This window comes from Peromyscus leucopus, chromosome 1 (genome assembly GCF_004664715.2).
Source record: "Peromyscus leucopus breed LL Stock chromosome 1, UCI_PerLeu_2.1, whole genome shotgun sequence".
NCBI lineage: Eukaryota > Metazoa > Chordata > Mammalia > Rodentia > Cricetidae > Peromyscus > Peromyscus leucopus.
In genome coordinates, this window is record NC_051063.1 from 160,478,752 (window position 1) to 160,493,690 (window position 14,939).

General features: G+C 48.8%; 1 protein-coding gene across 2 annotated transcripts in view; it reads right to left on the minus strand.

Moving 5' to 3' along the window:
• Rhpn2 (rhophilin Rho GTPase binding protein 2) overlaps positions 1-9,431 on the minus strand; it is a 59,320-nt gene extending 49,889 nt beyond the window's left edge. For both annotated transcript variants that reach the window (XM_028877772.2, XM_028877771.2), the window contains exon 1: positions 9,299-9,431. In XM_028877772.2, the coding sequence (XP_028733605.1) occupies positions 9,299-9,367 (69 nt within the window). In that variant the 5' untranslated portion in view covers positions 9,368-9,431. The remainder of the gene's footprint in view (positions 1-9,298) is intronic.
• Between the last annotated feature and the right edge of the window lie 5,508 nt (positions 9,432-14,939).

A 14,939-nucleotide genomic window follows, 5' to 3' on the forward strand; every position in this document is an offset into this window, starting at 1 on the left:
CCTAAGTTCCAGCTGCAGAGCTGTGGCTGCAGCTGCAGAGCCGTGGCTGCAGCTGCAGAGCCGTGGCTGCAGCTGCAGAGCCGTGGCTGCAGACTCAGGCAGCTCACTTGCCAGCCATGTGCTTCCTGGCTGAGGGCTGCTGGGCTTCACCTCACACAGTTTGAGGGAACACGACTCACCTCAAAGCCTGGGATGGTTAGGGAGATACAACCCTGTTTTCCCACCCACTTCCCAAGAGGAAGAACACCATCTGACGCATGCCTGGACACTTGGAAAATCAAGTCCCTGGAACTTAGATTGGATCAGGAAAAGTACAGGAATGGGAATGTCAGTCAGAGCTTATCAACAAGAGGCCCTCGCTAGGTGTGGCTGTGCACATCTACAATCCCTGCACTTCAGAGGAGGGGGGGGATTAAGCTGCAGTAGGAGAATGTTTCTCTAGACATGGAATCTGCTAGAGGGAACAGAGGAGAAGAAAACTTTTTTTTTTTGGTTTTTCAAAACAAGGTTTCTCTGTGTAGCCCTGGCTGTTTTGGAACTCACTCTGTAGACCAGGCTGGCCTTGAACTCACAGAGATCTGCATGCCTCTGGGATTAAATGCATGTGCCACCACCATCCAGCAACCAGAAGAAAATTTTAGTGACAGCATTTGGGCCCTTGATCAAGCCAGACCTGAAGCCATTGCTCTGGATTTCTCAGTTACAAGAACCAGTTTGTTACCTTCTGCTACTTTTATTTATTTATTTATTTATTTATTTATTTATTTATTTATTTATTTATTTTGGTTTTTCGAGACAGGGTTTCTCTGTGTAGCTTTGCGCCTTTCCTGGGACTCACTTGGTAGACCAGGCTGGCCTCGAACTCACAGAGATCCGCCTGGCTCTGCCTCCCGAGTGCTGGGATTAAAGGCGTGCGCCACCACCGCCCGGCTTACCTTCTGCTACTTTTAAACCAAAGTTTAATTCCCACATTATAAAATATACAAATCTTTTGGGTTTTTTTGTTTGTTTTTTGAGACAGGGTTTCTCTGTGTAGTTTTGCACCTTTCCTGGAATTCCCTCTGTAGCCCAGGCTGACCTCGAACTCACAGAGATCCGCCTGCCTCTGCCTCCCGAGTGCTGGGATTAAAGGCATGCGCCACCACCGCCCGGCAAAATATACAAACCTTAAGTGCAGAATTCAATGCATTTGGACAACATATATGCCTATATTATCACCACTCCACTCAAAATCTACCCAGGCAATCAACACTTGGCTTTCTTTTCAAATTTTTTAAATTACATTTCATTATATGTGTGTGTATACATACATATATACACATATACATATATACACATATACATATATGTATAATGTGTGTGTCTGTGCTCACACGTGAGTGATACCACGTGAATGTGTGCATTCACATATATATACACACATATATATGAGGGTGCACGTGTATCACAGCACTTGTGTGGAGGTCAGAGGACAACTTTGGGGAGTCATGTTCTCCTCTGTCTTGCGGACTCTGGAGAAGAAGCAGCTCATCAGACTTGGCAGTTTTGACAGCTGAGCCATCACACAGGCTAACACTTCGATTTTTATCACCTTACATTTCTGTGTGTTCTCAAACTACATAAACAGAACCAATCTCTCTCTTTAGTTTGCCCAACAACATGTCTTAAGATTTGCCCATTCACCAGTGTTTGTTCCCTTTTGCTCCTGAGTAAAATTCCACCACAGGATGCCAAGTGTGATGGCACACACCAGTGGTCCCAGCACTCGGGAGGGTGAGGCAGGAGTATCAGGAGCTCAAAGTTAGGCTGGGCTGTTACATAGCAAGACCAGCCTTAATAAATAATTCAGTAACTACAGTAGAGCTACCTGTAGTGTATTCCCAACGATGGAGTCATCGTTCCCAACGACTCCAACAGGTTGTTCACCTGTAAAACTGGAAACATTTAATTTGGAAGACACAAGTGACTCCAGATAAAGCCCACACATACAGAAGTTCAGGTGATAGACAGGGTTGGCCTGGGACCCCACTAGACCAGAGACCTCAGTGCTGGGCCATACAAGACAGCTGTGTTTCCCCAGCAAGGATATTTTTTCTCTGCCTTTCTGGCTTCTTGCTTGTACAATCCCTCACTCAACCACCAAAATCTGGAAAACAAGAGTTGTTTGTTGCTGATTTTGCCAGAGCTGTCAGCCAAATAGTACGGAAATAGCAATCCGTACCCTGCAATACACACAGCTCATTCCGCTTCTCGCCACCACGCTGGAGGGAGGGAGCGGAGATTTCCATGCCTAAAATAAACAAATGAACAAACCGTGCAGGCCTGTGATCTCCCCGTTTGGGAGGTTAAGGACAGAATATCTTGAGTTTGAGGCCAGCCTGGGCTACACATCAAGACCTTGATAATACAAAATTAAAACAAATAGCCTCTAGTAGGGCTGGAGAGATGGCTCAATGGTTAAGAGCACTGGTTGCTCTTCCAGAGGACCAGGGTTTGATTCCCAGCACCCACACAGAGGCTCACACAGTCTACAATTCCAGTCCCAGGAGATCCAACACCCCCTTCCAGCCTCTGCAGCCTCTACATGCACATGATGCACAGACCTACATGCAGGCAAAACACCCATGTTAATAAGTGAAAATAAAGCTTAAAAATATTAAGAACACAAAAAACAAATAGCCCTCTTACCCTCCTAGGATATCTACTAGGTGGAGGCCCAGTTGCCTTCTAACATCCCAATCCATTCTCAGGGGAGTCACTCCCAAAAGAATGGAAGTAGACACCAGAAGAATCAGTCTTTATTAAACTACAGGCTCCTTCCCGTGAGCTCCACAGGCCACATCAACATCTACTATATGTCAATCATACAATCACTAAAATGTCCACAAATGAACTGTATTTCCAGAAGTACCCTATGGCCCACTTATTCTAACCAATAAGATAGTTACACCATAGGAACAGTCCTTATCTAGATGGCTGTGGGGTGAGGGTAGGGCTGGTATTTGGGTTTGACCTTGAACCTGTACATTACTGTGATTGCTGTCTTTACGGCAACTTATGGTACTGTGAAATGCAAACAGTGCCAAAGAAAAATAAACCACCTCTGAAGTCATTTGGGTCTCTCTATTCCTTATAAGCAAATGGAAACCTGGGAGTTTTCCAAAGCCTTAGGGGCCGAATGAACTCTCAGCTCTCCCTGAAAGCCAGAACTCCACGGTTCACCACCTTCTCTCTGTCCCTGGCGCTCCACAGACAGCCCTGCTGCCCACGCTGTCCTCCGCACCTGTGGCTGAGATGCACCTGCACTGCCTCTGTTCTTTGTGTCCGGAGACGTTGTACCTGAGCCACAGGAGGAAGTGTTGGTCCAGAGAAAGCTGATGCCCGGCAGCGTCAGGTGGTGTCCTGGCAACTGTCCAAACAGCCCCAGGAAACAAGGGACATTTACAGTGTTATGGCTCATCACACTGACTCTCCTCTGAGTCACCTGAACTCTCTGCTTCTGCCAGGGGACTCCTCTTGGCCACAATCCCACAGCAAGAGGGAAGCCAGCAGGCCCTCTGGACTGTGGCATGCACTTCTGCAAGCTGGGACCCTTATGAAGGCAACCGTCAGCCTGCATTCTGCCTGGCCTTTAGACCCATATAAATAGTGAAGGACCATGGGACTGGGGAGATGGCTCAGTGGTTAGGAGCACTGACTGTCCTTCCAGAGGATCAGGGTTCAATTCCCAGCACCCACATGGCAGCTCACACTTGTTTTGTAACTCCAGTTCTGGGGACTCAACACCTTCCCCAGACATATCTGCAGGCAAAACACCAATGCACATAAAATAAAAATAAATTAATTTTTTAAAAAAGAGTGAGGGAACCCTTGGCTGTTACGGGGTTTGTATTTTTTATGTGTATTTCACTTGTCTTTCAGTGCTGGGGACAAGACCCAGGGCCTTGCCCTTGCTCTAGCACTGAGCTAGTGTGGAATAAGGTCAGCAAATAGAGACACCCCCTCTCTTTCCTCCCTCCTCCTCATCTGGGAAAAGACAATGGCTCCAAGGCCTGGGGACAATAGCATTAGTCCCTAAGACTGGAACCGCTGTTCCCTTTGATCCAGAAAGTCAAGCTGTGGCAAGAGGATCCAAAGTTCAAAGACTGCCTGAGATACAGAGTGGAAAGCCAGCCTGGGAAACTTAGGGAGACCCTGCCTCAAAATAAGAAGGAAAGAGAGGAGGACAGTGCAGTAGCGTGATTGTCTGCACTACCAGATGCCCTGGGTTCGATTCCCAATACTACACCATTAAACAAATGCAACATAGGCCATATGTGACACACAGACCGCTCATGAGAAGGAAGGAGCCCAGCATGGCGGTGCACGTCTTAAATCCCAGCACTCAGGAGACAGAGGCAGGCAGAGTTTGAGGCCAGCCTGGTCTGCACAGTGAATTCCAGGATAGCCAGGGCTACATAATGAGATCTTCTCTCAAACTTTTTTCAAAAAGAAGAGTAAGAAGGATTTCTCCTCCTTCCTCTCCACTGCAGCCTCCAGGAAGCCCAGAGAGTAAACAGGGGCCATAAACCAGGACACCGCGGGCCTCGGGGCCCTGTCCAGGCAGCAGGTTTAGAGAACAAGTAATCAACTGCTCCAACAGCTCCTGAGTAAAAACAATGGAGCTAAATTCACTTGGGGACACTGTTCCCTGGGGAAGAGGAGGCGGGGAGATAGCAAGAGACAAAGCCTTACTGTCTGTCAACCTCCCTGCTCAGGGCTGACACCTCCCAGTTTCAGCCTCCCTAAAGTGCTGGGGGAAGCTTTTCTGTATTTTTCTTTCTTTTTTTTCCTCCGAGCTGAAACAGGTTTTCTGGGGGATTTCAGGATTACAGCCCCTGGGGAGGAGAAGGAGGCCCGGAGAAGGGGCTTGCTATCTATCTGCACGCAGAAATTCACATGGCTCTGCAGCTAAGAGCAGGTCTGAACACACTTTTTTTTTTTTTTAAGCGAGAATAAAAATATAGGGGAAGGGGATGGGCAGCAAATTGGACTGATCCTTCTTTTAAGAAAGAACTTTAAATATATAAACAGAAACAACCCAGGCAAGGAATTTATAGTAATCTTTTAGAATCACATTTTAATGTAAGCATCATAAAACTCAGTGAGAAGGTAAAAGAAAAAAGCCCAGTGAGAAGCCAGAAAATGAGAGAAACTTGACACTGTGAGAGCCTAAATTCTCAGCCTTTTCTTTTTAGAAAAGTTATCCAAGTTATCCACTAGACCCAGAGGACAGGGTTTGTCCTGAGATGTCCTGGCCTGGGGATAAACTGTGTCCTCAAGCTATATACGATCAAGTCCCACACAATCCCAAAGAGCCACCCCACCCCACCCCGAGTGCCCTGCTATTTTTCATACTTTGGATCCACAACCAACTTGCATAGGCGATTAGGTTTCCTTTTGTGTGCAAGTCACACAAAACACAGCTGACCGGGCCGGTGAGCCCCCCACCGCTCACTCGGAACAACGGTAAAAAGGCTCACTCCTTTTCAAGCATGGCCTGAACTCTGCAGACAAAGCCTCAGCTCCTAGGCGGCTCAGTACCCCAGGAAGTGAGGCCTGGCTGAAACAGCAGGGCCCAAAGGTGGGGGCTGTCACAGAGAGGCAGAGCACTAACCCAACTCCCTAAGACTCTAGGTTTATTCCCCAGGGAGCAGGGGAGTGGAGGAATCAGGGTCCAACAGTCTGTCCCAGTCTGTGGCCAAGCCACAGGCACAGCCTTCCATAGTGAATAGAGCAGAATAGCATTTGAACGTCAAGAGTAAGATATGACGAAGAACTGATAGGAAATTAAGTTTGTCTTGGGCAGATAAGGATCCAATCCCGCAAGAACCTGGGTGGGGGAGTCTGACCTGAGTGCTGTTGTATAAGGTCCTGACTACAATTCCAGTTTTGGGGTGCCTATTCCCTCCCCTTGGTTGGCCCACCCTCCCAATACTTCTAAACCTCACCTCCCTTCCATCAGCTAGAAGTGTTTCCTCAGTTTACCCTTTTCCTAGTCTCCACACCTGACTGCTTCCCTTTTACCTTTCGGTTAGTTTGTATTTGGAGACAGGGTTTGACTGTTAGTCCGAGCTGGCCTGGAACTCACTGTCTGTAGAGGCCAGCCTGTCTGCTTCCTGACCACTGGAGTCTCAGGTGTGTGCTACCACAGCTCCAGCATTTTAGTTTGGTTTTGTCTGGTGAGCAAGAAATCAAGTCATCTTAGAAAGCAAAACTCAGTCCACCCTCCAGAAGGAGGGGCCTGCAAAGCCTAGAGGCAACCAATTTGCTCTGTGTTCTTACATTCTTTCATCACTTCATTTGCAGCTTTTGAAGTGCTTTAGGTGGCTGCCATAGTACACTAACCTAGCAGGCACAAGCCCTGGGGCTGGAAATATAAAAACAAAATTTTAAGAAGACTCTAACAGGGTGTGGAAGTCTACACCTGGAACCAAGAACTGGAGAGGCAAAGACAGCAGGCCAGAGAATTCATCTCAAAAAAAACAAAACCAGGAAAAAGAGAAACAAGTCTGCAGACTTGCCAGTTCTAAAAGCATTTGGAAATGGGGAATGTAGCTCAGTAGTAAAGTATTTGTGAGGTGTACAAGAGGTCTGGGTTCTGTCCCCAGCACCATAAAAATCTTTTTTAAAATACACATTGAGAGTTGAGCAGTGGTGGCACCTTTAATCCCAGCAGGCGGATCTCTGTGAATTTGAGGCTAGCCTGGGCTACAGAGCGAGATCCAGGACAGCCAGGGCTGTGTAGAGAGACCCTGTCTGGAATACCCCCCCCCCACACACACACACACTGGTGTTTGTTCCCACCCTCCAAGGACTTACTTTCTGCTATCCCCTTGAAGGGGTCATCTAGGCCTTTCCACCACTCTTCAGGCTAGTCAACCTTGGTTGTCTACTAAAAAGACTTAATTTCTCTCAGCTCCTTCCAAACTGCCCACCCTTTCATCTTTCTTGTCTTCTCTCTCCCTATCTCTTCCCTTAAGCCAGGTATTTCTGTCCCAGTCTTCTTTACTCAGTATCCAAAATGTCAGTCACTTGAGTGACTCCCAAAGTGGCATTGCCAGTCCGCAGCTGGCAGATTGCCAGGTCTCGTTCATCATCTCAACCTCTCAGCTGGCATCCCCGCTGGCCCAGCTTTCAGTCTGCATGGTCCGAGTTAGGGGAACAAGCTGGTGGGAAGGATAGATGAGCAAGAGTACATTGACAGTGCTTTATTCATCTGTTTATGTTCACAGTGCCAGGAATGGAACCCGGGATCATGTGTGTGTTAGGCAAGTGCTCTACCACTGAGCTACATCCCCAACTGGACCCAGGGTTTCCCGCTGACTAAAGCCATCAGTAGTCTGTATCAGAGGAGGGGAAGATAAAGACAATGGAATCACGGGGTCTAAAGCAGCAGCTTCTCAACCTGTGGGTCACGTGTATCAGAGAAACTTAAACACCCTGAGAGCTACAGATGGTTCAGTGGTTAGGTGTGCTTGCTGCTCTCGAAGAGGACCTGAGTTTTGTTCCTAGCACTCATGTCAAGTGGATGCTAACAACAACCTATAATTCCAGTCCTAGGGTATCCAGTGCCTTTTTCTGGCCTCCAAGGTCTTGTGGTGCATACATACATACATACACTCAAGGCACAGCTCTTAAATCTTAAAAAAAAAAAAAAAAAAAAAAAAAAACAAAAAAAAACCCCACCCAGTCTCCCATCCTTTCTCTCCCCCTCCTCCATGTCCTCCCCTAAGACTCACAGCCCTGGAAGGGAATCACAGGGAGAACCTGTTCTGAAAGGCTTGGCACCCTCCAGGGTATGCACCATCCCTGTCATCTCCCCACCCACCCCCCAAAAGCTGCCACAGTTTCGCCAATCCATCTGTTCAAATGACAAGCAATCTAGTAAGAACTGAAGTCCCAGAAAGAGGCAGCAACTTTCTGGAGGCTGTACAGCAATTTTGTGGGGGTGGTAGTCAAGCCCTAGGGCCTTAGGGTGGACGACTTGGGATTCCCAGGCCAAGCAACCTCCTGCAATTCTGGCCTGTGATCCTCTGGCCCAAACGACACACATAATTAGAAGTTATAATCCTGTAATTCCATGATGACATCTTTCAACTTAAATATACTTTAAAACTTTTTTTAAAATGCCAAAAGCAACTTTAAAAATTGCCCACTGTCCCCACCTGTCCCCATATTCCCCTCCTGTTCAACTACTTCATTGGAGCGAAAACTCTTAAGTCGCCAGTGTCCCGCGGGAGAAGGAAGCTGCCAAGCCCATTTACCAAGTGGCGTTGAACAATTAAGAATTGATTGTTCTGTGGGAAGCAGTTTCACTTCCCTATTCATAATAACTCGCTGCGCCTTCGATCGTATCAGTTAGAAAAATATCCACGACAATCTCTCAACCCATCAGGTGATCCTTGGCCAAACTCCAAAGGCTATTTTTAGACTCACTAGGGACCTGAAAGGAAGGTGAGGAACCTGTCACTGTGATTCGAACCTCCAAGGCATCTTGGTAAGCCAGTTCCTACAGCTGTTGGGCATGCCAGCGCCGCTGTGGGCGCCTGCTGGGGTCGCTTTTGAGGAACTGAGCTCCAGGGCAAAAGACAGTCGGGTAAGTTGCCGAGGAGCTCCAGGACGTGCCAAACGCGCAGAGCCCAGTCTCTCGCCCGCTCGGTCTCTCGGACAACCAAATACAGATAAATCCGCTTTGAAGAAGGGGTGAGACTGCCATTCTCTGGCCCTCTTGCGCGACGCGAGGACAAACGAGGAAGGAGCGCTCGAAGTCCCCTTGAAGCAGCCACCCTCCCTTACCTAACTAATAAGTCGAAGAGGGAGAACGCTGAAAGCATTTGGAAGGCAACAGAGCAAAACTCTCCGTCTGCGCTAAGCACTCGGGTGGAAGCTGGGCTCCGGTCGCAACGAGGAGGGACCGAGCTCGCCAGCGTGGCCAGGGGCTGGTCCTTTCCCCACAGGCGCGGGAAGGCTGGCAAGGCCATCCGGATCACTTCTCCAGGCTCCTACCTGCGCGCGGCTCGCCCGTGCACCTGTGCGCCCGAGCCCAGCTGCCTGCCATCTGCTCGGGGCGCTCAGCCCCACGCAGTCCCCTCTCGCCCTCCCTTCCCCTCCGCGAGGCCCGCACGAGCCCCGCGCGACCCCGCGCGTCCCCCTCCCGTCTCCTCCCACTCCGGGCCAGGCCGACCCCTGCCGCCAACCCCATCAGCGCGCTGCACAGTTTGAGCGGCCAGAGAGGGTCTGCGGGCTCGCCGCCCACCTTCCGAAAGTAGTCATCGCTCTCTTTCTCCAGTGGCTGGGGGGCCGCGGGTAGCAGTGCGTCGGTCATGCTGGCGGCGCGGGAGCCGAGGGTGAACTGAGGTGCAGTGGCCACCAAGGGCCCCAGAAGGCGCCAGGACCCGCCCCCACCCCCGCCCCACCCCTCCCCGCCCGCCTCGCCGGACGCGCGGCGCGCTGCAGCCCCGCCCGAGCCCCAGAGCGCCAGATATCTGGAGCCCCGCCCCTCCTAGGAAGGCGGAGCCATAGGCGGATCCCGAGTCTGGAACTCCGCTCCACCCTGCATCCCTGAGAGTGAGCCACGCCCCATCTCACCTAAGCCCAGCCCCCTCCCAGCCTTCTAGGCCTACGGGAGACCGATACCTAACTCGCTGGAGCCTCGCCCCGCTCTTCTCAGGCCCCGCCCATAGCACGAGAGGCCCGCCTCCAGCCCCACCCGAGGCCGGAGCCCTAGCCCTGAAGCCTTATTTACATAGGCCCTTATTTACATAGGCCACGCCCCTGCCCTGTCCGCGCTTGTGTTTAGAGCCTGGCTAGCGCGCCGCTCGCCTACTTTGAGAGCGCCAAAGTGGCGCACCGGACTGGACAGGGGTTTCAGCACAGCAGTGAAACCCGAACTGGGATTCACCCTTTCCTCTGGAGCCCGGGGAATAGTAGATGTAGAGAGCATGGGTAATTCATGGTCGCTCTCCTACCCAGGGACTTGGACCTGCGGGGAGGATTCAGGACCAGCCCCATCTCCGCTCCGGAGCTCTCGGCGCTGGCCAGGAAGGTCAAGAAAGCTTCTTGCAGGAGGGGAGGCCACCGAGAGCTTGGGCTGAGGGCTTAGTGGGTAGATGGCAGAAGTCGCCGGGAGAGGGGGCCACCTACTGAGCAGAAGGGGCTTTGTGCGCGGAAACTGCGATGTTTTTAAAGATCTTAGAGAAAACCAACCTCGGCTTTCTCACTTGCAGAATGGGGTCCAGGTGATTCTTTCTCCGGCTGGCCCAGGGTTTCTGATAACAGATGTGGTTAGTACAGGTGTGTCAGGGGTCCCCTAGGCTCGAGTTCGCGCTACCTCCTACTGGAGAGTAAACAGACTCTAGGGTCGGATACTGGAGAGTAAACGGACTCTAGGCTACCATTCAGCTGCAGGAGCCTAGTGCCCCCAGCCCGCAGAGCCATGTTCCTCCTCACGCTGCTCACACCACCAAGGGACACCTTTGTCTTTGGCGGCCCATAGGTCGCAGTGTAAACCTTAGGTAAGGACATACTCAGCTTTCAAAACTAACCAACTGTTTTCCGTACCGCTTAAAAAGTGTCTTAGAGCGGCTGGAGAGAAGGCTCAGCGGGTAAAGGTGCTGGCCGCTCGGCCTGACAACCTGAGTTCCATCCCCGAGACCCATAGGATAGAAGGGGCAAGAACCAACTCCCACAACTTCTCTGGCCCCCACACGTGCGCCATGGCACGTAATGCTCCCCTCCCCCGGGTGCACACAAAATACATAAATGTAAAAAATATTTCAAGTGTATCAGGGGTGGTTCGAGAGTTTTAAAATAAGTGTTTAAAATAAACAATGGCCAATGTTATAAATAATTTTAAATCCATCTGGTCATGAGAAAAGGGCTACTTAAGTCTGAGAAAGATCCCGTCAAAGGATGTGATGGTGCACACCTGTGATCTCAATGCCTTCCAGGAAGCTGACCCAGCAGTATTGTTGAGTCCAAGGCTAGCCTGATGTCTTAGTTTGCTTTACATTGCTGAAATAAAGAGCCTAGCCAAAAGAACTTGGGGGAGGAAAGGTTTTATTTGATTGATTCCTTACAATGCATCACTGAGGGAAACCAGTTCAGGAACTCAAGGCAGAAACCTGGAGGCAGCAAACGAAGGAGAGACAGTGAAGAACACTGCTTACTGGCTTGCTCCCCATGGCTTGCACAGCCTTCTTTCTTTATCTCTTTGGTTCTTAAATTATTATTACTTTGTGTGTATGGTTGTTGTTGTCTTAGTTAGGGTTTCTATTGCTGTGAAGAGACACCATGACATAGCAACTCTTATAAAGGAAAACATTTAATTGAGACTGGCTTACCGTTCAGGAATTTAGTCCATTATCATTCCGTGGGAAGCATGGTGGCATGTAGGCAGACATGGTGCTGGGGAGGTAGCTGAGAGCTCTACATCTGGATCCACAGGCAGCAGGAAGTGACAGTGACACACAGTGACATTCTGAGACCTGAAAGCCCACCCCCTAGTGACACGCCCCCTCCAACAAAGACACACCTGTTTCAACAAGGCCACACCTCCTAATAGTGCCACTCACAATGGGCCGACGGGGCCATTTTAAATCAAACCACTACAATTGTTTTGCCTACATGTATGTCTGGGCACTATATGGATGTGCATACCTGGTGCCCAGAGAGGTCCTGTAAGGGTGCCAGATCCCCTGGAACTGAGTTACAGATGGTATGTGGTTGCCAGGAATTGAACCAAGGGGCTCTGAAGAGGAGCCAGGGCTCTCAACCACTGAGCCATCTCTTCAGCACTTCAAGACCACTTGTTCAGGGTTAGGACCTCCCACATCAATCATTAATCAAGAAAGCACCCCACAGGCTTGCTTACTGACCAGTCTTATGGAGGCATTTTCTCAGTTGAGATTCCTTCCTCCAGTATGACTCTAGCTAGTGTCAAGCTGACAAAAAAACAAAGAAAAGAAGAAACCTACAGAGTCCTAACCAGCTGAACTCTGGAGCAGGTGTTTTGGAAACAGCTAATTTAAGAAACTTTCCCAGGCCGGGCGGTGGTGGCGCACGCCTTTAATCCCAGCACTCGGGAGGCAGAGGCAGGCAGACAGTGAGGCCAGCCTGAGCTACCAAGCGTGTCCCAGGAAAGGCGCAAAGCTACACAGAGAAACCCTGTCTCTGAAAAAACAAAAGCAAAAACTTTCCCAGGTTACCGAGATGGCTCAGCGGTTAAGAGCACTGCTGCACTTCCAGAGGTCCTGAGTTCAATTCCCAGCTCACACATGGTGGCTCACAACCATCTATAGTGGAATCTGATGCCCTCTTCTGGCATGCAGGTGTACATGCATATAGATTACTCATATACATAAAATAAATAAACCTTAAAAAACAAAAACAAAACAATTTTCCTTCCTTCCTAAGGCAATTTAGTATCAAGGTAATTTTGTTTGTTTGTTTGTTTGTTTTTTTGAGACAGGATTTCTCTGTATAGTTTTGGTGCCTGTCCTGGATCTCGCTCTGAATACCAGACTGGCTTCGAACTCAGAGATCCACCTGGCTCTGCCTCCCAAGTACTGGGACTAAAGGCATTCTCCACCACTGCCCAGCATATCAGGGTGATTTTGGCACACTTCAGACATGCTCTATTTAATTCATTGCCCTGGAAATGGGCTGGCCTGGAGCTGAGGGTTAAAAGCAGCCACTTGGGTTCAGGCTCCTAGAGTAATGGGTCAGTATATTACAGTGTTAATATTCATAAACTTAACAATAATATAACCTCAACTCTAACCAGGAAGTTAAGCAGATATTATGCCCCAGTCTCAGTACACTTCTGCAGATCAAAGGACTTAAATGATCTTCATTCCTGAGGGGAAAGACCTAGACTCAGGAGACAGAAGTGGCCAAGGGCACACTTCCCAATAGTGTCTCGCTTACCCCAGGCTTGCTGACTCCTCTCTTCCCTGTCCCTTCAGGAGGCCCATCTCCTAGCACCCTGCAGTTCAAATTGCCATTTCTATTTTAAAATAGTGACATACTATGAGCTTAGGGGAGGCTTGAGCCCCAGATCTTCCTGCCTCAGGCTCCCAAATGCTAGGACGGTAAATGCACATCACCAAGCCTAGCTCAAATTGTCTTTAAAGTTAACACACAAACTAACTTATCCTAATGGTAGTCTTTGACTTAATAGTCTTTTTAAAGTATCTTATTTACTTTTTCTGTGTGCATGAATCAAGACAGACAGAGAGAGAGAGAGAGAGAGAGAGAGAGAGAGAGAGAGAAATGGGAGACAATATTTTTTGAGACACATTCTCATTCTATTTTTCAGGCTGTCCTGACACTTGTGTAAGGCTTTGAATCCTTCTGTCTCAGCCTCCTGAGTGCTGGAATTCTAGTCATGAGCCACCATGGCTGACTCAATTTTTATTTTTAAAGGCAACTATGTCATCAGCCTAAGAGAAACTCCAGTTGTACTTTGCCCTATAGAGAGAGGCTTGTAAAAAGCATATACAATAAAAACCAAGGTCTATTATTGAATCGAGTCTGACATCATTGCCTGTCCAGCTGCCCCATTTGTTAAAGAAGAAAAGTGTCTGGGGATATAACTCAGTGGTAGAGTGCTTGCCTAGCATGTATGAGGTGGCATGTACAACACCTAGCATAGTACAGACAAAAGAAAAAGGAAAGGAAGCATGTCATGGAAGACATACCAGCCCACCTAAAACTACCTTCTTGTCTGTCTTCAGAGGTCCAGCTAGCATCCGTCCCTTGGATACATGAGCCATCTGAACTTTAACCTTAGGTGTACTCAAGATCAGTTACCCTCAGACAGCCTCATGACACACTGCAGGGCATAGGCCTCCTTCCACTACAACTCTGATCTCATTGTGACCAGGAGATGAGACCTGTTACTGCTGACAAAACAGAGAAGCAACATCAGACGCACTTGTTGCCCCAACTGTGGGAAACTAAACACTGGCATTGCACTGTGTGTGGTGGCACAGGTCTGTAATGGCCTCTACTCGGAGGACTGAAGCAAGAGTAGCAAGAGTTCAAATCCCCACTTGGGAGGTAGCAGCAGGAGGATGAGAAGGCTGAGGTTTGAGTGGAGAGATGGCTCACTTCACAAAGTGATTGCTGTGCAAGCACAAAGATCTTTTTTATATCCCTAAAATCCACGTCAAAATAAAAGCTGAGAAAGCTAGGCACTGGTGGCACAGGCCTTTAATCCCGGGAGGCAGAGACAGGAGGACCCTTGGGGTTCACTGGCTACCTAGCCTAGCCCAATCAGGGAGCCCCAGGACCTGGTGAGAGACCCTGTCTCAAAAACCACATTGGGGACTGGAAATGCAGCTCATTTGGCAGAGGTCTTATCCAATATACAGGAGGTCCCAAGCCCCACATAAAGCAGGGCACAGCAGTATAGAGCTGAGATCTTTTTTTAATTAATTAATTTATTTTTCTATTATCAGCTTAATACAGTATAAATTCTTATCTTAATAGTGAAATGTTTCATTGAGGCTTGCTCAGTAATTGAGTAAAACCAAAACTTATTATAAGCCACAGTCATCCTAGGGTCCCCCCTACTATATATATAGCCTCCATGGTTCTGGGGGTTGTGGTCTGATTGTTCTTTATTTTATATCTAGAATCCACTTATGAGTGAGTACATACCATGTTTGTCCTTCTGAGTCTGGGTTACCTCACTCAGGATGATTTTTTCTAGTTCTATCCATTTGCCTGCAAATTTCATGATGTCCTTGTTTTTCTCTGCTGAGTAATAAGTACTCCATTGTGTATATGTACCACATTTTTTTCATCCATTCTTCAGTTGACAGGCATCTAGGTTGTTTCCAGGTTCTGGCTATTACAAATAGTGCTGCTATGAACATAGCTGAGCATGTATC